Genomic DNA, 25,747 nt, shown 5'->3' with positions numbered 1-25,747 from the left:
CCTGAATTCTTGTGGGTATGTCTTTAATTTTCATTAATTGTTTTTTAATGTCCGGTGCCTCAGACTGTAAAAGTATCTGTGAAATGCACCATGTGCTCCAGCACTATTGATGCATTCACTTGGGACCAGCTCTGCAAGCTACATTTCAGTGCATATTGCTCAATAAGGGACCTGTTACACGCATTTGATTTTTACACAGCACTGTCATCTCTCACGCATTTAAGCACTGTATTTCACTCATAAGCCAATTTAGTAGCTGTAATTCTAATCCCATTGTTAATTAGTGTGTGCTATTACATGGTCCTATCTTGATGTTTTACTCTAACATGCTGAACAAAGTACATCAAACACTGCAGTATACAAACCAGGGGTTTTTTATTCTTCTAGTAAGGAGAATTTGGTATTTTTTTCCAAACAGAATACTGTTTTACTCAACATACTGAAAAGTAAAAATATTTTCAAGTGCCACACTCAAGTCTGCAAAATATACATATGTTCCACAGCTTCCCTAAAAAAAAATGAAAGATTTAGAGCTAAACTCCACAAATTAAAAAGCTTAGTCTATGCTTAACAAAGGTAGGAATGCTGTCCGTTATAACTCCTCTGACATTAGATGTGATTTCATGATGACTTTGCTCAGCTGGCAAATTCTCTGCTGCCTGTGTTTTGGTTTTTATATGTCTGACATTTATGTCTGTCAACTGCTACAAACTCTGGTTAACTCTATGCAGGTTTATTTTGCTGAAAGTCATACACTGAGAGGGCGGGAGGTTAAAGGGATACTGAAGGAGTGTGTACATTTGTATTCCTAGAATGCGAACGTTCTTTTCCCTGGCCCCTGTATAGGATACTGCTGGAGCAGGGAAAGTTTAAGGCAGCAGCACAACTGCATCCTGCTGAAACCTGAGCGGATGGCACCAGCTCACAAAGGTGCCCTGGGACCTCAGAAAAAAAAATGCTAACCGGTAAGTGATTTTAGCACACACTGTTTCATACCTCCTTCCTAAGGCAACAAATCTTGCCAGCTTTGTCACTATAAAGTAAGTTCTAGCAGTCCAAGCTGATCACACCTTGCCAAATAGAGCAAACCTCTTCTATGAGACAAGGGACATTGTGCTTCAGGTATGCTTGAAACTTGTCTTATTGAAATACTGACCAAAGCTCATGTCCAGTGTAAAAATCTGTTCTCCTTTAGCATTCATAATTGTCATATTTTTTTATTAAGTGCCATTGCCAAATTAACTATACAGTGTGCTGCTTTAGAATGTATTTTATACAATCTATGTGATGGAAAATTACATAGTAGTCATTTATAGTTTCCCAAATTTACTTATTCATATGTCTGGGTGAATATTTTCTGAAATGCTTATTAGGTGAATGAAATAGCAGATTTTTTCCATCAGCATTGTGATAAAGAATAGATTAAAAGAATGCATAGCTAGCGTGGCACTTTGTCAAGATATTTCTTCAGTCCTACTCTAAAAAAATATTTGAGACATTTTATGTCACTAAATCAAAACCTTCATGAAGATTTTTTCCAGAACACTGTATATTCCTTACCTGTGGGCAGTCTTTGATGTAGTGTCCCTTGTTAAAGCAGAGATGGCACAGGTAATTGGGAGGGGGTCTCTTGCTGGGTTTTCTGGCTTCTGAAGAAAGGGATAGGTCAGAAAAATGCTCTGTGAGGGAGCTTAGCCCATCCACTATGTTATTAAGAGAGCCATAAGGAGATGCACTCTTATACAGACTGCTGCTCAGAGCCTGCAAAAGAAAAGAAAAAAAAAGTTTAAATTAAACATAGTACTGTATAGAGATTGTTCTGAGACTGATCTGAGTAGAGAATGGATAAAAATAGCAGGAATAACTTAGGAATCTTTTCATTAAGAGATATGCATATTTGGGGAGAGTAATATACAGCTCATTAACACAGCAGCTTCCTGAAGGCAGCGTCACGGAGCCGGTCATCCCATTGCTGGGGGAACTACTGAGCTTGCCATGGTTCAGCAGCCTTCCTCTAAGCAACGACTTCTTTCTGCTGTTTGATCATACCACAGTCCCCGTGTGGTTAGAATGTGCAGGCAAAAAGCTGGAAGCCCAAGCCACAAAAAGAAACATTTTTGTGTCCAAAGCTATTTACAAGAACAATACTGAAGTCAGGGAAAGGAAAGGAATACCAAGAAAAATGTAAAGTAATTTTTAATTTCCAATCTAGTTGCTGAAACAGTCAACGCAGAGTTCAAACAGTAACAAGTCACATCCAGATCTACATCTGTCTTGGATTTTCTAGGGGGAAACCTGCTGTGATCTAAACATTTTGTGATAAATAGTAAATGCCTAGTTTTTGTGCCTCATCTCTATAGGCTCTTCACTCTCTCAAACTGCAAATCAACATCAGGAGCACCTAATTTGCCATTCTGAAGGTTTCGAACCACAGGAAGCCCATAATCACCTACACAGCTAATTGTCTTAACAGAGATAACAAGCAGTGATTCTCTTTAATGTCTTTAGGCTCAACAGAAACTCTTCAGTAGGATTTTCAAAAGTAAATGGCATTTTTTTTCTCTCTTTTTAAACAGGGTAATGAAGTGTTGTAGAAACAGATCCAACCATATACAGTTCTTTCCACCCTCAAATAATGGGACACATTTCACAGGAAACTGTTTCTATGTTAGGGCTTGTGCACCTCTGACAGTAATGCTATATTCATGTAATTCCAGCAGCATCAGAGAGTTCCTGCTCATTTACAGGAAAGGGAGGTTAGAAGAGGCCAACTCCGTGCCTGTGTGGAGAATTTGTTTTTCAGTGCTATTGAATCCAAATGTTTAATTGGGAACTTTATATAAGTTCGATAGATACAGTGAAGATAGGTATAGAAATTGATTTAGAGAGTTTGTGAAGTAATTTTGATGTGGAATTATGTTTACCTCAGAGACCTTAAATATGCAGGATGCCTGTACAGTGAGGGTGTTTTTGGGTAGCAATCACGCACAGAAAGTATCGTGTGACAGCCCTAGGTACAGCTGCCTGGATGATTCCTAACTGTTGCTGAATCCTATCCTGCCGTGGACAACAGGAACTTCAAATAAACATTTACTCTAAGTGGCAGGGCATTGCCATTAGGATAACACTCCCCCGCACCACACTATAGTCAAGCACAATATGCGGAGCTCCACAGACCTCGCTTACAAAGCTGAAGCTGGTGTATGGCACTAGGATCTGGTGTAAGGGCTACAAACTGGGAGTCAATAGAGCCCCAGACCCCACTCTGACTTTCCCACTGACTCACTGCCTGACCCAAAAGAGTCATTACAAGTTTCTCCATCCCATTTAGAGACTGTCTTCTCCCTTTAGAAGATGCTGAGCAGAGTGAGTGACCTCAGTCAGGACTTTATACACCATCTGGCACTGAAATTCCCATCGCTACACTCAGTGCAGTGCAAATACAGACCTGTGCTCGTTCAAGATGTTAGAGCTGCAGCAAGGAGAACCAGTCCATTCGTTTCAGGTGCTAAACCCCTACATCTTTAAAGAAAGATATTGCAGGAATTTATTTTCTCGGAGTTATTGGATGCTATTGAAATGAAAAATTCTTGGCACTAGATTGTCAGAAGGAAGGGGAAGTGCTATGAATGCCAAAATAGTATTAATTAAGGGTCATCAAGGAGTTCTTCTCTCCCTATGAGCTCCTTTCTCTTAGACATATTTACAATAGTAAAAAAAAAAATTGCTTTATGGAGTATCTTTTGTGAGGAGATTCTTAAAGTATTTTACATGCATTAAACACTTCAGTAATATTGCAATTTCTCTAATATTATCCCATTCTTACAGAACATGAGAAACACCAAATTCTTTATCTTTTGCAGAAATCTGCAACATTCCCTGGGGATATAGAATATGCAACTCCCCATCATAGCTCGAGAGCCATTTCTGTCTGCAGGCCCAACCCAGTGACCAGTATGAGGGAAAAACAAAACAAAAGAAGTATCTGTCTGTTGTCTGTCTGGGCTTTGAGCTGGACTCACGGTTTGCATTGGTGATGGTTTTCCTTTTTATATCCTTTACACTGTGCTATTACCTCCTTACAAGGCAGCAATGTGGCACCATGACGTGGCATTACATGATTCACTCCTACAAAACCCTTCTTGGCGTGTTCCAGGTCAATAGTGAAATTTAAGGGTTGTAAAGACTACAGCCTGGCCACTCTCTCAGCAAACTTTCTTCATAAACTTCTGTTTGTGTAAAGCATGGCAACCAAAAGTCTGATCACAAGCAGGATCCCAGCAGATTATATGCTGTTCTAACACAAAATCCTAGCCTTGACTGCCAGCAAAGATTCTGTGGCCTCAGTATGAGACAAGGGTCTGCAAGCGGCCACCTGGTTCAACTGGCAGGGCAGGTAGGAGGGCCAGAGCAGAACAAAACATTCAGCACACCCAGCATGAAACAATTCCCTATAACCAGCTTAAGGTCCACATTGAAACAGAAAAGTCACAAATATAAGATTCCAGAGGAAGAAAGTAGAAGAGAACATGGATGTGACACGTCTGCTAACACAGATGCTTCAATCTTCCCTGCATAGTCAGACAAACTGCTTCAGCAATTCTTGCCAATTTGACCTGGAAAATGGTCTTAAATCACTTTAAAATTGAGTCATCATGAAAAACACATCAATCTGGGGCTTGAAAGATACTATTAAGAGCACCACTGCAAGTTGTGCTACATCCTGTGGAAATCTCAAATTCTTTAGAGAGAGGAGAGGGGGAAAAAAAAGCTGTTCCAAAAGGCCAAATTATGTAATAAAAGTGGTGGTAGTAAAATTCTTCCTGGCCCCTGGAATCAACTAGCAAAAGTCCAGGAAGATGCAATGAATATGGTGAAAGCTAGTGGTGGTTAAGTCATTTTTCATCTCTCTGTGTCTTGTAGAAGACAAGGATGAATGAACATTGCCAAGATACATAAAACAGTATTGTTTGGCTGGGGCACTTGTTTGAGCAAATCTGCAGTTTAATCTTTGTTCAGTTTTTGCACAGCTGTAAAGGGGAGTTTTAAGGAACGTTTTGAACAAAAGCTCTGAATTAGCTTCACACTCAAAAGGCATGTCTACTTAGTGAGCAGGGTGACAGGGAGAATGTTGATGATCTTACAAGGAAGACAGTAGGAAGAAAAATAGGAAAAGGAAACTGCTTTCTGACTCATTCCAAACTTCAGCTTATTAGAAAACATCTATGAGATGCCAGGGACACTGCTCCTCTGAGGAATTTCACCCAAAGGATCTTTCTCCACGGTCACAGTGGGCAAAGCCACGCGATTCCTGTAGAAAGAATGTAAGGTTTTCCAACCAGCACAAGCAATTCCTCCCTCCCTTTGGTGTGCCCACACCAAAAGAAGTTGGCGGTGAAATGGTTAATCCTCTCAAGGAGCAGTAAGACCACATTATAGGTCTTAATTACAAGGCTGGCAGGGACAGCTGTAATGAATTCAGGATTTCCTTATCTTGATGTACTAGTAGGGTGGAACAGCTGGTAGTAAAACTTAGAGGCTGGCTTGGTGGGAAGTTTTACTCAACATGTAAGTTGATGTTTCTTTTCTCTCCCTGAAATGCATGCAGTTGAGCAGTAACCAAACTGAAAGTACCTTATGTATTTTTTTAAAAGGTTCTCTCTGCTTATTGGGTCTTTAAAACGTATCTGTTGGCAGTGCTGTGAGGCAAGGCTTCCCTTGTTACTTGTTTTCTGAGTCTTTCCAGTTTAAGGGTTTGTATAACTTCATTGCTCTGATTTTTGGTCAGGTAACATATATGTGAGTGATTTAAGAATTCCAGGCTTTTTTTCTTTTTTCCTTTTTGGGAATGGGATAACTTTACAAACAGAGACGAGGGTACTATTAGAAATATGATAGTGCAGCCAAACAATTAAATGAATGATAAGTTTTTCCTTACCAAAGTCAGTGGGAACCGGCATTGATCTTGCTTTAGCAATAAAGGTGTCCTTAATAGAGAAGAAAGCACAGATAACATAATTCTGTTTCTTTTATGTCAGCTTTTAAATCTGCCTGAGAGTGAGGGGCAGCATTACCTATTTCCCAGAACTCGGGTTTAAAACGGCTATTAATAGCAGTGATAACATCCTGCTTATGTGGGAATGGCCTGTTGTTATGAAGACTTATAGGAGTTGAGAAGAAAATGTCTGGAAGCTTACAGAATTGTCTAGATAATTCCATTTCTGAATTAAGTTCAGTTGGTGTCTGCTACACCTTTAAGGTGACGGTTGGAGCTCCACTAGGTACTTGATGCTGGGATGAGCTGAGCTGCTTGAAGTGGCAGCTGATGGGCTGCATGGGGGCAGTGTGTGTGCCTGGTATTCCCGGGGTTCTGTGGTTTATTTTTATTTTAAAAGTGAACTTTTAAGATATGCCCCACTACACTCCCTTCAAAAATGAAGTATGTATGGGTACCCACAAAACAGTATCTCACCAATTAAAATTGAGGCGAAAAAGAACTTTACAGGATTTCCATCTGTTTAGTCCAGTTCAACATTGTAATGCTGTGGATCAAGAAGAAAGAGAATAGGTGATGGTGGCTGGTATTATGCAGGATAGTTCTTAACCAACTCTTTCTGCTTTTTGGAAGCCTTGTTGAAAGAAGTTAAAGACTGCACCAAGGTAGCTGATTTTCTAGTCTCAGGATTGAGTCGCAAGAACAAACAAGGTGACACTTTTGCAGCTAATACATCTATAATATCTGCTCTGCAGAGGTCATCTCGTTCTAAGGTAGTCATCATGAAATATACTTCAGGAGGATGAAATTCAATAACAACCCTAAAGGAGAGGAACTATTCATAGACCTCTTAGAAGAGTGATCATATGTCTTAAATGAAGTCCCTTTTTTGCTTACATATAATGTTAATCTTAGACTTCCCAACTTACTCTGATTCATTTACAGGGATCCTACACTTACTGGCCTAGCAAACATAAGGGAACAACCAGCTGTTCCGGTATGTCCTTAGTGAAACAAAATGAAGCAGGAGGTTGGCGACCAAGCTGTTTGTTTACACAGCTCATGGAATGATGAACAACAAACGCAGATAAGCTGAAAAAGCACTTATTCTCTTTGATCAGATCAGAGTACCAAGTTTGTTTGTGATTAGTATTCAGTTAAAAGATACCTATTAACAGCAATGTCCTTCTCCTCCCTGAACCAAGCATGGAAACCATTGGCTACTGGCAATATGGATTTCTTTTTTCCTAAATCCTCTCTTAAAAATGAGTTTGCTTCCTGCCCCCATCTCCCCACCACACACACACACACACACACACACCTTTTTTCCCCTCTAATAGCTAGCTTCTAATAGCTTTTTTTTCTCATCTAGCCTAGAAGATCACTTCTAGAAATGTTTGGTTTTTAGCCTTTACGCTTATCAATGTTAAACTTAAAGGAATCGGTGAGTGTCAGTGGGATGGTGGCTTTTGTCATATGGGCAACTGCATTTGGGCCATGAAACAACTTTGCCTGTTTTTCTGATTGTAAGTAAACCCAGTGTGATTAAAATCTCTTTTGGAATTGGCATTACTCAATGATCATCAGAGCTCCCCTGACAGCCAAGTTAGTAAGGACAGAAGACAAGTTTTGAATGAAAATGAATGAAGTAGGGGAAAAGAGTCTCCGAGTAAGTTGCACTGCAGCAGTAGGGATAATGTTTCGATGAAGCAATTATTTGGCTGTGCAAAGGGAACACAGAACTGGACACCAGATGATGGAAGCTCAACTGCACTGCTGCCAGGATCAAGTCCTGTCCTCCGGCTGGGAATATGAACCTTGCCGAAAACCCCTTCACCTTCATTTGGCAGCTAAGAAGTACCCCTGCTCCACTCCTGTCTCTGTAGCACAGGTGGAAACTTTTATTTCAAACCCTGATGCCAGAGCATGCGTACAGTGCTGGAGGAGGAGGGATGGCAGGGACCTGGCTCTTGTTTTATCTCCTCAAGAATGCAGTTAAAGGATTTAACATTAAAATCAGCAGAAGTGACTACTCCAGGTTAGGAGAATAATTTCCATAGGATTTGGTATCATTACTATGACTCTTCTACTTGAATCCGGTGGATTGACATGAAAAAATCCACAACAAGAAAAATTTCCACTTACAGCTGTTTAAAAGCATTCTCAAAGCTTTGGAAAATAATCTGTTCAAGCTGTAAATTAGCCTGACTTGTGCTGGCGTTTCTCTGTATGTTTGACTTAAATGACTATACTGAAGCGAGGTCCTGTAGCACTTCCATGTTACTATATTGTAAATCCAGTCATCATTTTTTCCAATACATGAAACAGGCTGTAACTGAAAAGCAACAAGCAAAGAATTTTTGATGAGTTAGTTTTGCTTTAGTATGTTGCCAACGAAATAAAACAAACGCAAATGAAGAGCAGCCTTAGCTTCCAGAGTTGAGTTTACATTAGCAGGCATCCTGGCTGGTTGAAGTTTGCTAAATAAAGGGGTGGGCCCCCCTGCCAGCACGGAGGAAGAGCAAGGTTTTCATATTCCATAAATGATAAACACTCTCAGATCTGTGACGTGCCTGTGATGGTAACCAGGCTACCCGTGCTAATTACCAGCCCCATTCTGAAATGACAAGCTGTTTACCAGCTTGGATTTTCCTGCAGATAAGAAGCGAGTAGGTGGCTGTGCCGTGTCATGAATGAAACGGTTTGATAGACAAGTCATTGTCCTAACACAGTTTCCATTACTATTTTCACATCAAGGTGGTGAAGGGACAGGGGGAGGAACCTTGTAAGCATCAGAGCAGTGATTGAGTGTCTTATGCTTTTATACAAAATTTGACCCAAGACCTGCATCCTCTTTCCTGATAGTCCCCTGGCACTCATTTCTGACATCGGGTTTGAGTGGGACCATGCTACGCGTATAAAACAGAATAGTTGTACCTGGAGATAACCATGTTTGGAGCACAGCATTTCACATCTGTGACCTTTCTGTATTTCATTTAGTTATAAATGGTCAAAACAATTCTCCTCTTTTTCCTAAGAAAAGAATCGAATGCAGAATCAATGTTTATGGCCAACTCAAGTATTGTGAAAACACAGGGATTAAATGAAAATACTGACATAAATCAGTTGTATGAGTTAGAGTGGCAGATTTCTGTTTTCTTCTGAACTCAATGTTTGAGTTGATTGTCCAAAAAAAAAAAAAAAAAAAAAAACCCTGTTTGTTAGGCTAACTTCAAAAAAGTATGAATTAAGTACCTCTCTTAAAAATGCAGGTAAACATAGATTCATTCATACACTCTTACATTCTTGACTAGTTAGGTTAGCCAAGTATACCTTAATATATCCTTCTGGGATGGGGTTTTACATATTTATGTGTGTGCGTGTGCATACAGGAAAGCTTACTTCTAATATTTTCAGATTAAGGACTCTGGAACTCTCCATTCAAAGAAAATATATCTTAAGAAGACTTAGTGTAGAGTGGCGTAGCTGCGAAGCAAGTCAGTAGCAGGGTGGTCTATTCTGCTGAATAGATTTATCTCATCTACTGATTCTAGATCAGTTTGGCTGGGGCTTTTGAGATTGTACTTTGCTCATCATCACTGAATCACTGTGGAGCAGTGAGTGGGCACAGTAATTCTCTGCAGCCATTTTTGTACCTTGAGTTCACGGAAAGGTGCAAGAACAACACACGCCACCACTTGGCCCCAATTCAAATCAGTTATCTTTATTTTTTTTTCAACGCAAACTTCACTGTTTCAGTGGGAGCACTTATTTTACACAACGTTCAGGGACCTTGCAAAAACAGCTTTTATTGGTAGATGTGGATAGAAGGTGGGAAAGGAGAGGATAGAGATTGCATCTGGTCAAAGGTGTGCAGTGTTGGAGGAGCTTTCTAAATCTTATAGCCAGCTCTGCAGGGATCCTTTTCATCTGCCTAACGCTAAACAACTGCCCACTTATGCTAAAGAGAAGCCCTAACACATGAGCACTATATTAGGGACAAGGGAGACCATTCACATTGCAAATTACTTTAGCACATCCCCAGGGGAGCTCTCATTTCTCTGTCCCTGGACTGCCTGCAGCTGAATCTCCCCTGAGCTGCAGACCACTCACCGCCCTGACCTTCTTAAGGAAGAGCCAGGCTGGGGGTAGGGAAGGCCTCTAGTGGACACCTTAATCCAAATGCCTCCTAATTTTGATGGAAAACAAACATCATGCCTTGTGGGCGTCAAGTTAGGGTGCCTGCATAGATAGGAGATAGCTGGTTATGAAGTTTATGTAACATAAGGTGAGGGAAGAAAGCCGTGGACATATTTTGACCCCTGCACTTTAATACCCACAGTCACATTCTGTTAACATCTCTGTTTCCTGCAGGAAATCTTGTCTCAATTTGACCTATAGTTTGAAAAACAAGAGTCGGGTTTCCTTTCATTTGGTGGGTCCTTTGACACTCCAAGCATACAAAAAATAACACCCGGAAATAGATATGTGCCTATTTAAGCCACACTTAAAGCATTTACCTCCTGTGCAGCTCTTAGGATAAAAGGTTTTGCTAAGAAACGTTCATTTGGGGTTAAAAAGAACTTTATGTCTGAGACAGTTGTGTTTATATCATTTACATTCAGTAATGCCTTCTTGGCACAGAAACCTCTCTGATGGCTGCCAAAGTTTAAAGGAGGCAAAGCTAAGGTCACTGTCAGAGGCAGAAACAACACATCGGCTGCCCAGAACGGGCCCCTCGCAGGGAGTCTAGGGCCCCAGTTCCTGCACTCGTGTGAAGACAAAAACTTCTATTAAATTCAACATAGTGAAGAAAATAAATTGCATCCACTGTCAAATTCCACACCATAGTTTTATCTTGTGAGTCCGTAAGAATTTTAGATAGGTTTATCGGCATCTATAGCCATCAGCTTAATCAAATATGATAGCTCCAAGTGTGATCTTAGCAAGGAAGCCTAAGACTTCACAATCTACTTCAGAAAAAGGTAACAGTAGCAGCAGATAACAATTTAGTAGAGAGTAATCTGTTTTTTTTCTTTCAGTTTGAGTCTGTTAGAGGAGCTAATCAATTATTCTATTAATTTAAACTGAAATGTATCAATTAGAGGGTAGTGAATATAAGAACCCTCCTCTGCCAAGGATATCTGATGTTCAAACTTTGTTCTCTTAAAAGCTCTTACTAATTTTCACTTCTTCAAGATGCTCCTACTACAGAGTGTTTCCATTGCTTTCCATTCAACCACAGATATTCACAGCCCTATCGAATATGTATATATAGTTGCCTAGTAGGAATATAGACACCTCTTCCCAAATGTTTTGTACTTTCCTTCTACAATTGCAAATGAGGTTAGAAACCCAGGACTACTAAATTGGCTAAGGAGACCTCTGGGAGAACAGCGCTGCCTTTGAAATGTTGGTTGTTTGGATGTTAGCTGGGTGGGAGGTGAATGCAGATTTCCAGACCCCTGAGTTTGTTCCAGAGGGCTGCTCTTGTGCTCATTCAAAAGAGCCAGGGAATCCCGCCATGTGCAGAGCACAGGTGCAGCTGGACATTTAATACAGCAGCAACTCATTTCCACCTTGGGTACGGCAGTGAGAGCCGCCAACCCCAAATAATTTCTTGAAGGTACGTGCTTATCTTAAAACTCCATCTCTAGAAACAAAACCATGTTTCCTAAGATACACGTTTTAGAAGACAACGTGACAGTTCTCCTACCGACAGCAGTTTACAGGGGGTAGTAAAAATGGTGTAGGGGGCAGCAAAATGGGTGTGCAGCAGACTTTAAAACTCCACTTGTTCAAAGTATTTGATGTGCTAGTATTTACTTAAACCAAAGTCCATGCCAAAAAGTAACAGGCTAGACTGTTACTGTAAAATTTGATAATCTAGAAACCACCGAAACTTAAAATAACTGTGCTGACGTGGGAAAGAGCAGTATTACTTTCAGTATAGAAAATACCTTTTTCTTAAGGTCGATAACGAGCATGAAAAAGAGGGAAAGAAACCCCTGTATTTGATTCAACTTTCCTGGGGTGAGGCTTTCTATAATTTACATTTTACTATTAGTAGATCACTGATTGTAATATCTCTGAGAATAAAATTGACCTCCAGCAGAAAAGAACTAATCCAAGTTCTGACACCTATAAAATACTGTTTAGTCGAATTATGCTAGAATTACTCTAAGATTTGAGTAGTTTTGCAAAACTTATTCTGTTTCTTTGATCCGTTCAGAAAGTAACTGAAGGAAACTGCAATGGAGCAAAGACTTATATTCTTTTCATTTAACTTAATCATTTCAGTGTGGCTTCCTAAAAGGGCAATTCCAGAGAGTAGCAAAATGGGCATCAAGTTGCTGGCAATTTTTCTAGGAAAAGAAAACTGAGGAGAGGTACAAATATTAACTATTACATTTCACAGAACTGTTCAGAAGCTTCAAGATAATATCTAGTAACAGTTTTTAGGCCATGTTTATATGTGGGCATTTAGCTTTGATAACAGACCATATTTGGTTTTGTTTCTAAGCAAATATAGCTTATCAGCATTGTATTATTAGCTTTGTAATATCTGTACTTGGATATTTTTGCTGTGCTATACAGTTATTTTTAATGCTTCTTAAAGTAGCATGAAAATATCATCTGATTTTAGATTTTAAAATTACTTCAGTTAGGTTTCAGACCTATTTTACTTCCCACTTAAACTCTGAACTAGAAAACTTCTTTGTATTACTTCTCATCTGGTAACTATCAGTGGTGAAATATCGTCTTTTCAACTTCTGTTACGTAAGGTACAAGGCCATTGCTAAACGTTGTGTGCTATCTAGTCCATACAATTCCCAAAATAACACCCTTCCCCCCCACCGAAAAAAAGCGGGTTGGGAAGAAGTGGAGAAGTCGCCTTGGCTTTTGGCTAAGAGCACAGCTGAATACACCTTGTGATTGTCTATTCACTGGGCATGTTCCAGGAATGAGCACCTTGACTAAGGCCAGCCTCGCCTGCCTGGCTGTTTGTGCAGCTCGTTGGAGAGGAGCTTGCTTTTCTCTTCTGAACAAGTGTGCCTGTGTGTGCAAAGCAAACGAGGAGGGGGTGAAAAACCACTGTAACCCAGCACAGGTTACCTCAGCCCTTTGTTGGAGTCTCTTGGAATGGAAGACACTGTGAATGTACAAGATAACTGTATTTGAAAACTACATGTAGAAGAGTAGTAAGAGTTCAACATGTAAGAGTTCAATCAGTTTTCCCTCTGATTACTATTTTCTAAGTGTTTCCAGGCAAGTCTTCCAAAATTCACTTTCTTTCTCGCAAACTCACCAGAATGCCAGTGTTCCTCTCAATTAGCAGTTTGCATAAACACAAGCTGTCAAGTGATTTGTAAGAATTGGTCCAAAAACATACAATTGTCCTTTTTTCTATTGCTAGCCTTGTTCTAACTATTAAAATGGACCAGTGGTAAAGCGGTAGGTGCACTTCTCCCTTCGGAAGACCTAAAATAAGTTGAACAATTAATTTTTAGCTCTAACCAACTCTTTCAAACATGATTCAGCCTTTGTTGTGATGCTAAATGACTATGAAAGACTATGTGGAGTTTTGCTTGTGTGTCATGCTGTAAAAACCCACCTGTAAATAATGTTTGAACTAGTTAGAGTTGGACGTAGAGCAGGTGTGCTACAGATCCATCTGTTCCAGGTGTGGGGAAGGGAAGGCAGTAACAGAAGAATGGCCCTGGCAATTGGAATAATTTTGACACATCATCAGTAGGAGTTTAATTTGGGGAGATTTCTGCTGTTCTTACTCAGGTAAGTAATCCTGAATATGAACAATTCGATAGTTTTTTAGTTAGAGTATTTCCTTGAGTGGGAGAATCGAAACTTGGCTCTTGCATATTGCCTTCTGCAATCAAATTCCTCTAACTTAATCCAGCCTCAGTGTGAGGAATGAGGATATCTACTTTCCATCCTGGAGAGTTTAAAAAAAAAAACTCTAAAGCAATGCCTTGGGAATACAAATAGAGTAGTGCAACTTGTTGTTTGATCACTTTAATTTCCCAGTTCTTAATAAAACGTGGATCTTATTCTCAGACTCCACTTCATATGCCACTTTCATGGATCCTGTTCCAGCAAAAGAGGGTGTTTTTCCAGAGATAGAAGCAGCAAAATGGGAGGACACCGCTGCAGAAATAAGAATAGGCGTAAAAAAGCAATGGTTCTAGATTCCAACACCCCTATTAATACTTGTCTAAATTTTGCATCTGAAAGCAGATGGCAAACTGGAATTGGGAAGTATAATAGTTGTTAATAGTTGTCAAAGAACTGCAGTAGGGTCAGAGACCTTCTGAGCCCAGGCTACTGCCTGGGCAGTGGAAGCCACACTTGCCATGCTGAGACACCAGCTTCCAAATGGCTTTAGAGCTTGCTAGGAAGGGGAACTGCTGGGCTGGTGCTCCTAAAACCCCCCCAGGTTCATCGACTCCAGAGTAATAGATGCAATTAGCTGGAATCCCTTATGAGGGCTACTGCAAGAAACGTATGCAAATAATGCGAGGACCAAGCATGTTGTGGCTAGTGTATACAGTGTATTTAGGACCAAGTCTGGAAAGCTAGAGCCAGCTTCTCTAGGTGTACTAACAGCAGAGGCTTACAGGGAACCTCTCAGCTGTAAATGCAGTTTTCCCTTGAGTCTTTTTTACCTACAGCTATTACTGTTATCAGTAGCGGGTAGGTGTCCTGGAACTGACAGTGATTAAAAGATTAAAAAGCAATTATTTGGGGGGCTTGATTGCTTTATGTGTTTAGCAGCATCATGCTAGTTTCATTCTTTCACCTGGAGTCAGTTTCCACACTGTTGTGACAGGGAAAGAGGAGGCAGCGTGTGTTGTTCTTTCTTGTAAATATTATTTGTAGAACCACAAGAAAACATCTATACCTGGGCAGGAAACAGAAGGGAGAATATACCTGACTTGTTATTTAACTCCTTGAAAAGCAATTTGAAATGTATTTACTGGAGCTTTAAATAGCTACAAAATGTGTATTGTACATATCCAGTTATTCCAAATTTTTCTTAAATGAGTCAGAGTACAGAAGTTTCTCAAACTGGTGAACTACTGCCTTTCCAGAAAACTGTAGCAGGGTCAGGGCTCTAAAATGTTATTGCTTACATAAACAAGAATGAGGAAAAAAAAAGTGGAAATTAATCAAATAATAATTGCTGTTATTATTTAAGGGATGCAGTAAAAGAGCAATTTAAATCTAGTTGTCTTGATGAAATACCTAACTATTTCACAACAGACAATGTTCTTTCTATATATGTTAAATCCCTAGTGTCACATGTTTATTAAAGCAACTTGCACACTATCCTAAAAATTTTAGAACGGCTGAGCAATTAAAGAGAAGGTCCAAATAAGTTGCTAGATTGTGTTTGCAATTTTTTTTCTTGACAGACAGAGAAAAAAAGAAGTTTTTGACAACTTTAACTTTCCTATTTATATTGCTTCACCTTGACAAATGGCTCTTGTGTTCTTAGTTAAGCTCCAAAGACTCTTTGGAGAAGGGCAGTGGCCGCCAGCTGAAGCCGGGAGCCAGGCTGCCTTGTGTTGCTTTCATGCAGTAAGGGAGTCCCACTGCAGGCTCAAGCCTCTAAAATGCAGAAGATATTGCATAGTCTAAGTCATCATATGTCTCTGCTAAAGGCTAATCTTGCATTTTCTTGAGGAAAAAGTAACTATAGAAACTAAAATATTAAAAATATATATTTTAAGATGTCTTCATGTACTACAGGTAACTTGTATCCTACACTGACTCTAGTTTTCAACAGTTACTGTTAAATAAGAGGAGATAATTGTGATTGTTTCTTCTGCAATGGAGAAGCAGTAGGTCCTTACTGAGGGGCTTAGCATATTAAACTCTGTGGATCATGAGCGATAAGTAATAACGAGTATAGCCCAGAAAATGAGGGAGATCAGAAATGCTTTAGAGCATATGCAATTTCTGCTAATGCTCATCTCTGTTATATTTGCGCCAAGACCATCCTGAGTGCCCTGTTAAAACATGCTACAGAAGTCCCTGAGTCAAATATAGTAGCTACTCTACATGTGCTACTGATTAGACCCATTTCCAAAGTTATTCATGCTAAAATAAGATCTGTTTCAGATTCAGAAAGTGGCTACTGTAGAGATTTCTGGAAGGAACTGCCCTCTTGAAATGACAAGCTGACAACTGTACATTGGCAAAGAATTCATGGGCTCCTTCTCGCTTGTAAATATTGCCCTGAGTGGTATTAGGAGTCTACTTTCAAATTTGATACAATATTTTGTGATAATTTCTATTTATTGATGGCTGTCTCCTCTTGACCAAAGAAGAGGTCATTGGGAAGCCTAGTAGGAAACCTACTATGAGTACGGAAAAATAATGTATGACTCCGCTATACTACTCTAGGTTTATTCTAGGTTTCTCAATCATACTACTCAATGACACAAAGCCACAGTTACCTGGCTGTGTCTCAAATACATTAAATCCCATGTAAGCAGCCCCACAACAAAACCTCAAATACTTGGCTCTGGAGGACGGTGCTATAATGAGGGTGGAGTTCAGTTCAATAGCCAATTTAATGCATCTTAATGTTCTAACATGCTTTCGTTTCATATCTAGGACAATAAATGCAGCAGTAAAATTTTATTTAAAGCAGGTCCGTTCTGCAAAATGAGTCTTGCATATGGAACAAAACATTCATTGTTGCTGCACTGTTTAAACCTTTATGATTGCCTTTTTTTTTTTTTTTTTGCTGGTACAATGGGCTTTTATGCACCAAACAGCTGTGTTCATCATGTTTATTTAGAAGGCGTCCATTGTAGTGGAAAAAGTCTGGAGGACAAAATCTTGGTTAAGTGCAGGGCTATTTGTGGGTGCTGGACTATTTTTTTCCTGTCCAATTTCTTTGGTCAGCATGCAAGTCACATACACAGGCACTACCATGCAGACTAGCAAACCCTGTATAGTAGCAACTTTTCACAAGTGCTGTCTCCTATTCCAAGCTATCTCGTCCAGAAATTTTCAATTGCAAGGCAACATACAGGTCACATGATTATTTTACACCCTATGATCCTATCGCTTCTCAATCTGTTGCTATTTTGGCCTCTCATTAGGTCACTTTCCAAAAATTGTGTACAGCTATGTGTCAATCATTGTCACAGCTCAGCTCCAAGCTAAGCCAACCCAGGACAAAACCAGGAGGAAAAAATGCCAACCAAAGCAAGCACTGTGTAAAAAACAGTCAACAGTTTAACTGTGGAAAGCTATGCATGTTCCAAAGATAACATAAGCCCACTTGATGCAAAAGCAGTGTGCAGCACTACTGCTCCCCAAAATAATTTTGCGCAGTCCAAATATTTAGTGTATACTGAATGGCATCTGCAAATAAACAGATGTTAGAATTTCAAGAATTAAGAGCATGACATTGCAGGAAAGTCTCTTGGGCGACTCCTGCCAAAAAGCAGTCTAGTTTCTAGTTTCTGGAAAGAACAGAGCATCTAATATATTGACAGAACTTTTTCTGAGCAGCAGTATCTCTGACACCTTCTAAACCCTTGAATGAAAGTTTCTGTTTGAGCAGGCCGAGTAAGCCGAGGCACTAAACAGCTCCCTACTTTCCTCAGAGTCTATCCAGTGCTGCAAATGCATTCTCATGCCTCATAAGATGGCAGAGCTCCCTTTTTTTCTTTTTGGATTATCCTTCGTAAGTGCAATTTCTTAACGTAAAAAGTCCGTAGTGTAGTACGTAAAAAGTCTGAAAATATAGAAAGGTGCCTCTGGCTAGCCGCATATTCACTGCTACTGTTGTCTCAGGCTGGAAAATTAATCTGAAGAGCAAACTTGCCAATAAGTTTGATCTTTTAAGAAATATTAAAATGTCTGTACAGAATCAAATGACTGTCTAGCTCCTCTTGAATAGCGAATGCTTTACACTTCTATAGCACTGGCATTCCTGTTTGTTGTGACAAATATGCTTCAGGAAATTGTAAAGTTAAATGAGAGCAGTATAATTTTGCACCCATATGCTTCATAAGATGACACGAATCTACACAGAAATTCAGTTAAGGTAATAGATCCCATCAGAAACAAGCACCTTGAGTGGGGTGCCCACTCAGAAGTTTGAATATTTAGTTAAAGCAGCAGTCTGGGAAGGCCTAGCACACCAAGGGAGAAAACTTAGCAGGAAAAAAAAGGAGGAGAAAATAGTTTGGAAGCACAAGGAAAAAAATAGAAACGTGAGCCCAGTGGAAAGGGAGAGAGTTGAAAGATTAGGCTCGACATGCAAGTGGTATTGTAGAAGCAGAAAGTGAACTTGTAAGAAACATTAAGGGGCAAAAAAAGGAAACTGCTTCTGAGGGATGATGTCAAAGATCTCCTGGACCTCCTCCATTCATTTTCTTTTTTTCTTTTCTCCCAGGAAGAAAAAGGACAGATGCTGAGGGGAACGTATGCTGACTCTGCCAAGCCCAGACCTAACGGAGCAACCTAATCTCCATCTGGAAAGAGTCTATGTAGGCCAAAATCTTGGGTTCTCATGACGACCTGGAAGCCACGAAGCTCACAAGCCAAGCGCAGAGTGGCAAAGTCACAACTTGGACTCGATAGGTAGGTAGCTGCGGGTTTGATTTTCACTGCCTGTTGGCCTTTTTAGCAAATTGATGTCCTTGTTATGTTTAATAAGGCTAGGTAGATCAGACTGAACGGATTTTGACTTACATACTTTCAAAAGCAGTGGCTGTTTTCAGGCTAAACTTCTTTCGCGAAAGTCTTAAGAAAATTTCCAACTAAGAAAAAATAATGTATATGTGTATGTATATAAAATGTGCGGTTCTTCACTAACAGTTTTAACACCATAACTGTTGGGAAAACCAATTTGTTTGTAATTAACGATTCTACAGCATGCCTGTCAGAAGAAAAATATGTACTTTGACTGAGAATGCCTTGAAGACGTATGTTTCGGGTTAGATGGCGCAGGCAGCAGAGGGAAGGGGCGCTGTGCAGGAGCAGCCATGGCGGGTCGGGGACGTGGTCCCTCTGCCCGGGGCCCTCTCCCAGGCGGGCTGACCTCCCGCTGGGCGAGCAGCCGGCGGCCCGCAGCAGGGAGAAGCCGTGGGATGCGGTGGGCTGCCCTGGGGAGCGAGGCGTGCGGCCCCGCAGGACTCGGGCCCCTCGGCGGCAGAAGTGCTTGACCTCAACAACTTCCTGCGCCTGGGAGCCGCGCGGTGAATTGGCTTGACCAACTCTATAGTTCTGGGTTTCCTTCCTTTTGGTTTCATTTGGTCGCGTTCTTGTGTTACGAAACATCATGTGCAAAGCCTTTTCGATGGATATTTTTGTCACATCCCTGCCGCTACCTCTCCTTTTGCAATGGTGCCAGCCCTCGGTCTCCTCTCACTAAGCGGCGCCTTCCAGCCCTTCCGCTTGGGAAAGGCTAAAGTGTCTTTTCTAATACCATTATCTTTTGTATCTAATCTTTATTTTACTGTCTCCTAACATCTCCCACGCCTGTCTCTGGTGCCTTTGTTTCTCTTTTCTCCTCTCCTTATCGCCGAGGTGGCGCTTCCCGGGTGCCGCCGCCGGCGCGTCCCGCCCGCCGCGCGCCGCAATCCGGGTAAACCATTGACCAGAGTGTCAGCAGCGGCGCCCCCCGCCCGCCCGCCGGGCGGCAGCGGCAGGAGGAGCAGGAGCGCCAGGGGGAGGAGGGCGGCTTCGCCAATGCCCGTCCCGCGGCGGCGCCCAACGGCCCTAACGGCCGCGCGGCGCCGAGCGCGCCCGCCGCGGCCCCGGGGCTTCCTCTCGCCTCAGCGTAAGCAGCGGCGGCCGCGGGGGCGGCAGCGCCCCGGGCCTCATGGCGGGCGGGCGGCGGGCGCGCCGAGGGGCCGGGGGGAGCGCGGCGCACTCACCTCGCCGCGCTGCAGCTGGAAGAAGCTGTTGAGATAGCTGGAGCTGAGCGAGGAGCCCAGCTCGGGCGCGCTCTTGGTGTAGCCGAGCTCGGCGTGCTGGGACGAGGAGGGCTCGGGGCGGAAGGCATCGAAGGCGCTGGCCTGGTGCGTGTCTTGCAGCGACAGATAGACCCAGTTGAGCAGCTGGGCGGGCTGGTAGACGGACGCGGCGCTCGTGTCGATGGCTGACAACAAGCTCATCTTTGCGCCGAGCTCGGCGGGCGGCGGGCGGCCCCGCCGTGCCTGCGCCCCCTCCCTCCGCTCCGGCCCGCCGCGCGTTTCCGTCGCGGCCCGCGAGGGTTTCTCCTCGCCGCCGGGGGGACGGGCTCGCCGCGGGGCTGGGCGCTCCCCGCCGCCCGCGCTCGGCTCTCGCCTCCCTCCCTAAGGCGAGCGGCGCCCGCGCAGCCCCAGCGCGCCGCGCAGCCCGGGCATCGCTGCCGCCACCGCCGCCCGCAACTTCGCAAGAAACTTTTTGCGCCGCGCTGCCCGCCGGCCGGTGCCGCCGCTATCTGTCTTTATTCCCACTCCCGCAGGCACCGGCGGGCGGGGCCGCGCCCGCTCCGGCAGCGCCGCCATAGGCCGCCCGGGCCGGGGGCGGCCCCGGGCAGATTTAAATATGCATGAGGCTGGTGGCCAATGGGCTCGCGCCGCCTCCCCGGGCCCCGCCCCCGGGCGCCGAGCCCCCTGCCGGGGATGTGCGCAGGCCGGGAGGCCATGGGGGGTGCGAGGGGTGTGTGCGTGCGTGCGTGTGTGCGTGTGTGTGGTGTGTGCGTGCGTGTGTGTGTGTGTGTGCGTGCGTGCGTGTGTGTGTGTGTGTGTTGTGAGGGTGTTGTGAGGGTGTTCCTGTGTGCTGCTCCGTGGGTTTGTTCCATGCCCACTTCTGTGGGTCTTTCGCGCTGGCTGACTCGCTCCAAGGGCTTCTTTTTCCCTCTTCCTGTAGAAGAAGCACCCGCTAAGCCCTCTCGAGGGCTTCTTGCCAGCCTGTTCCAGGTTGTTTTTAACTGCGAGCGTCTCGCCCGCCCTCCCTCCCTTTGCTTGCCGGCGCGAGGAATTCATAATATGAGGTCTCCTCTCGTTATATCTCTGTCAGAGCTCCAGGTTTACGAAAGCCTGTCTGATTACTGAGGTTGTGCCAAGCCTTGCAGAGTTCGGGTTTCCCAAATAAGGCAGGCGAGCGGCGCGATGTTCCCTTTGAAATCCATCTAGGTAGCCTGGGCTCCGGCTCTCCGGGAGCCTCTGCAGCTGGATACACTGGGATATAGCCGAGGAGGCCTTTTAAGGAGGCAGGAGCACAAAAGAGGATGATGAATGATTCTCCTTTTAGGAAAGAGATGGAGTGGGAAAGCTGGTAATTACAGTTCGTAAACTCTCCCCCACTGCCTTCCCTGCGCTAAGCGAAGGTTGTAGCCATTTGGTACAAGCGCCGTGACAGGGAAGCTAGGGGTTTGCTTTTTAAAGCCAGAGGAACTCAGAGGAGGTAACTATTAAAAACCTGAGCAAAACTCTGGTGGCTGTTCTGTGAGTTAAAGGAGGAAAAGATTAATATGTTTGTCTAGTATGATCTTTAAAAAGTGCCTTCTTTTCATACATAACTAAAGTACACCTACCCTTTGAAAGATCAAAGTTGGCATCTTGCTTTACTGCTACCAACCATACGTACTCTGCTAAGACGGAAGAAAAATCGCTGTTCTCAAAAAGCACCATTACAAGCAGTACAAAATGCAGGTCAGCGTCCGCACAGTAGAAAACACTATTAAGTTGTCAGCTTCAAGCACGGAAGATGGATGCATCTCACTCTAGGGAGAAGGTAGTAAACTGCACAGCTATCTGCTTGCAGAAATTCAGGGGAAAATGTTCAGTCTGTAAACTTGCAGATCTTTAGAGCAAGGACAAGCCTGGAATACCAGAGTAAAATATGCAAACGGTGCAAATACATTTAAAATGAGAAAAATCCTTATGGAATTTGCTCATTTATAAGCTCTCAGTCTTCAAGCACTTTGAATGCAAGCAAATGTATGCATTTCAACATATATTTGGAACAAGCTGCATCAGTGGTCAGTGCCCTTATAGCTCTTTGCAGAGCTACAGAATCATGCTAACAGGAAAAAAAAATCAAATTGCACCTCAAACTGATGCAGTTGTATAAGGTATTAAACAGACAAAAATGGGAACCAGGCCTAGTGTCTTAATAAATTATGGATGAGGATTTTTCTGGAGCCTGACAGTAAATGGAAGAGGGGAAAAAGAAGAAAAAAAAAAATGCAGGCCGCATCTCAGGATCTTGCCTGTCTGGCAGATGGTGATGGTAAGGTCAGGACACGGTAGAAAGTCCAGGAGGAGGAGCTGAACTGAAGGAACTTATTTTGTTGCTGTGGGCTCTGTTTTTGTGGACATGCTAATTCCTTTCTTAAAGACAATTGCTAGTTGTATCACTTCCCTCTTTTTCTTGATTTTTTTTTTAAGGTCAGGTTTTTGTTTATTAACAGCTCTACTGGTCATCCTGTTTAGGAAGATACTGGGAAGTGAGCGGGAGTGCTGAACATGTGGCTGCTGTAATATGGCTTTTGTAGTAATATATGTTAAATATAGAGTGACTGAGGTGGTACAAGGTTTCAGAAGAAGTGTTTTTGGTACATTTTGATACTTTTTTTCCAAACAGAACATTGCCCCGGTACTGGCTGGTTGACTTGGTTGCTTTAGTTACACAACATTGTACAATGGGTCAAGGGAAAGGGAAGACTGGAGAATGGTTGTTACGGCAGCTATATTGAGAGGTGCATGAACCCTCCAAGGTTTTAGGGATCCCATGGATTCAAACATTGAAGTTTCTTCAGTTGTAACTTTCCCTTGATAATAGCCATGGTTGCTACTATCTGGTAAGCACAGAGAGAAATGAGTAAGGTGAATAGATTCTTTATTTAGCATAGCAAGGAAGGAAAGGACTGTATATGGCTCAGCTATGAATAGCTTAACCAAAGAGCACTCCCTCTTTCAGAGATCTTATTGTCATCCTGGTCTCCTTCTGCATTTTCTCCTGGAAAATAGTTTCAAGGCAGTTTTTCTCTCTTTCTGACCTAAATACTGCTCTTAGCTTAGCAAAATGCTGCTAGCATGCTTGCATCTGTCTGCTCATGTCCAAGATGGAGTTTTTTTTTTTTCATCGTGTGGTTTCTTTCTCTTCTCCTCTAGAAATCACAGCTCAGTGTGGGGGAGATTGGTTCAAATGGTCAGTTAGCAGATGTATAGTGGTAGAGAAAACATTTATTGGGTTGAGTCTGTCCTCTGAAATCTTTCAGGCAAAAACATTCAATGAGATAGCATAAATAATGTCTTCAGACAAAGTCACAGTTCCCATTGACCATGTCTGGGTGGAGCAAAAGCAACATCAGCTGTATGGATTATTAATCAGTCCTATAGAGCTGAAACAGTTGTTTATTCTCCTGGTCATACTCATGAGTAGAGACAATGAAGACAAAAACAACTGCAATTGTAACATGAAACTTTAAATGATCTGAATGGATTAAATGAATAATACGAGTTTTGAAATAAGTCAGTGGCAAACACAGAGATGAGATTGAAGGTCTTCATTCCATTCCCTTTCCCTAAATAGCAGATAGCCATCTCATTTACTCAAAATGACTTTCCAACTGCTAGCACGACTTTAGTGAACGGGACCCGTTGTGGCTGCTTTCTTCCCAGGGAATCTCTGCAAGACTTTTCAGTGCTCTTTCAATGACCTAATGTAGTCATGTTGTTGCTTTCCATGTTCAGACCTTTAAGTGGTGTCAACCTTTGAACTGCATTGTCCTACAAGTTTGACTTTTTGGTACTCCATACTTTAAAAATGAATATGCTGTAGTGGAAGATATTATTTTATGTTGTCAGGATTCTCATACATCCAAATAGCTCTTGATCTGACTTGCCATCATCTTCTAGGTTAGACGGAGTTTCAAAATGTTAGATGGAGTTCCAAAAAGAGGATAAGGGGAATATCAGTGAGACTAGAGGAATCATGCAAGTCGAACCCACCATTGGATTCCAAGTTTTATGTAATCTAGATAAATGTAACTTTGCTGCAGTGCAACTAGAATATGCCAAGCAAATGATTTTTGGGTAATGCAGCAGAGATTTTTATTTTATTATGAAATAATTTAGCTATGTTATGAAAATGGCATGTGAACACTGCTCAAATTATGAGAAGGCATTTCCGGCAAAGTTGTAAATTGCAAAACTATACCTATACCATTTCTGAGTTCTGGACACTATAGTTATAGACTTGTAGACTGTGTAGATACAATGTATCTTGTGGCAGAAATGAAATACAGCATAAACCAAAGTTCGTAAAAGTGCGATTAGAAAATGTGCACATGTGTGTATCATATTGTGTATTCTTGCAGCTATCTAAGAGCTCATTTGCTCTACTGCTCAAGTACAAGACTCAAAATTCCTGCTTTCATCCTCTAAGCAGACTTATAACTACTTTTCTTCCTGTACCTTTGACATTAAATGTTCTGGAAATGAGTAAATAGATTGAGAAATGAAGGCAGCTGCCCCAGAACTCTTTCCTCCTTTGAGGAGTTAGGTGGGTAGCTGACTTGTCACTGTGGATGGATTTTCCTGAAGGGACCAAGTGGAAAGGAAAACTCCCCTAGGTTGGTCTCGCATGCTGGGACAGACAGCATGACAGTGACATCCTGCGATCATGTTTGGATTCTGTCCTCCTTTATTGGATCACCAATGCCTAAAGTGTATAAACCTGAAATATCCTTCTCTAGTTCTGGCTTTAGAAATTCTCAAAAGCAGCCAAATACACTCAAATACACGATACAAGTATTTCTATTAGATAGACCGGTTTGGATTTTTGCATTGTTTGACAAACCTTCATGTAGGCTTTTTAGCTGTGGCACTGGCATCTGAAGTGTTTTGTTTGTTCCTTTTTAAAAGGTAGTGTATTCTTGTCTCTAGTAATGTTAACAGTTCACAATTAGCGGCCCAAACAGTAGCTCAGCCTTTTACCCTATCTTTTCCCTTGCTTGACCCACAATCTGAGAAAGCATGGGGAAGGTAAAGGACAGAGGAAAGAACCAGAGAAGAGTTTAGGGAGAGGAGAACCAGGAACAGATGCAGCCTTACCCCTCTGGAAGGGTCTGCCTTGGAACTGCTGCCCATGGTGGCAAGGTTAATTAGTGGACAAGGTTAATTAGTGGATGGCACAGATCAGCAGTGGATAATAGGAGATGAGGAGAGCTACTGAAGACTAGTGGCACCTGTTGAAAGACTGCATGAGGACTGGACTGGGAGCCGCTTTTGGTGGAAGTACTGGTTGTTCTTAAGCCAGCGCAGGCTGCGAAGGAGTCCTGCTTAATTCAACTAAAGGCAAAAGATGAACTTCTGCCAATATGTGTTTTTGTTATTTCTTCAGTGCAAGCCTTAACAAGAAAGGCAGAGACATAGTGGAGATTACAATAAATAAAGGAACCAGAGTAAATAAGTACTCAGTCCTTAAGGAAAAATATACCTTGTTCTTTTTGGGTAGAACTTGAATTTGTGAATGATGTTCTTCTGAAGGTATTTTTTCATCGCTACGAACCTGCACCTTTGTTGGTGCAGGTGACACCAGAGAGGTGACTCTCTGTTGACCTAGACATTACTGCAAAACCCTGGCAATGCACCTGCTAAGATGAGTACCAATCCACACAGGGTGACCTGGCCCCTCTCCCACTTAGTTAGGTAAGTAATTTGGCATCATAAGGGTCTGAGCAAGCTTACTGGTGTCTCTAGTTTGAAC

At 42.3% G+C, this 25,747-nt stretch overlaps 2 protein-coding genes across 2 annotated transcripts in view; one reads left to right on the top strand and one right to left on the bottom strand.

Annotated features, from left to right (window-relative positions):
* The window catches only part of ZCCHC24 (zinc finger CCHC-type containing 24), a 97,242-nt gene extending 77,002 nt beyond the window's left edge, over positions 1-20,240 (bottom strand). Inside the window, exons 1-2 of the mRNA XM_088526387.1 lie at positions 19,921-20,240; positions 1,561-1,761 (exon numbers count right to left, since the gene is read on the bottom strand). Of these exons, the coding sequence (XP_088382513.1) occupies positions 1,561-1,761; positions 19,921-20,160 (441 nt within the window). The 5' untranslated portion in view covers positions 20,161-20,240. The remainder of the gene's footprint in view (positions 1-1,560; positions 1,762-19,920) is intronic.
* Positions 16,754-25,747, top strand: part of LOC104574491 (uncharacterized) — a 105,205-nt gene continuing 96,211 nt past the window's right edge. The window contains exon 1 of the transcript XR_015913490.1: positions 16,754-16,772. The gene's annotated coding sequence lies outside the window, so the exon portion shown is untranslated. The remainder of the gene's footprint in view (positions 16,773-25,747) is intronic.

The sequence above is a fragment of the Tinamus guttatus genome, unplaced genomic scaffold (assembly GCF_059628265.1).
Source record: "Tinamus guttatus ecotype Peru unplaced genomic scaffold, ASM5962826v1 Tinamus_guttatus_pri_ptg000246l, whole genome shotgun sequence".
In the NCBI taxonomy this organism is placed as follows: Eukaryota; Metazoa; Chordata; class Aves; order Tinamiformes; family Tinamidae; genus Tinamus; species Tinamus guttatus.
The sequence above is the reverse complement of the archived record's forward strand: the minus strand, read 5'-3'. Positions and strand labels throughout refer to the sequence as shown.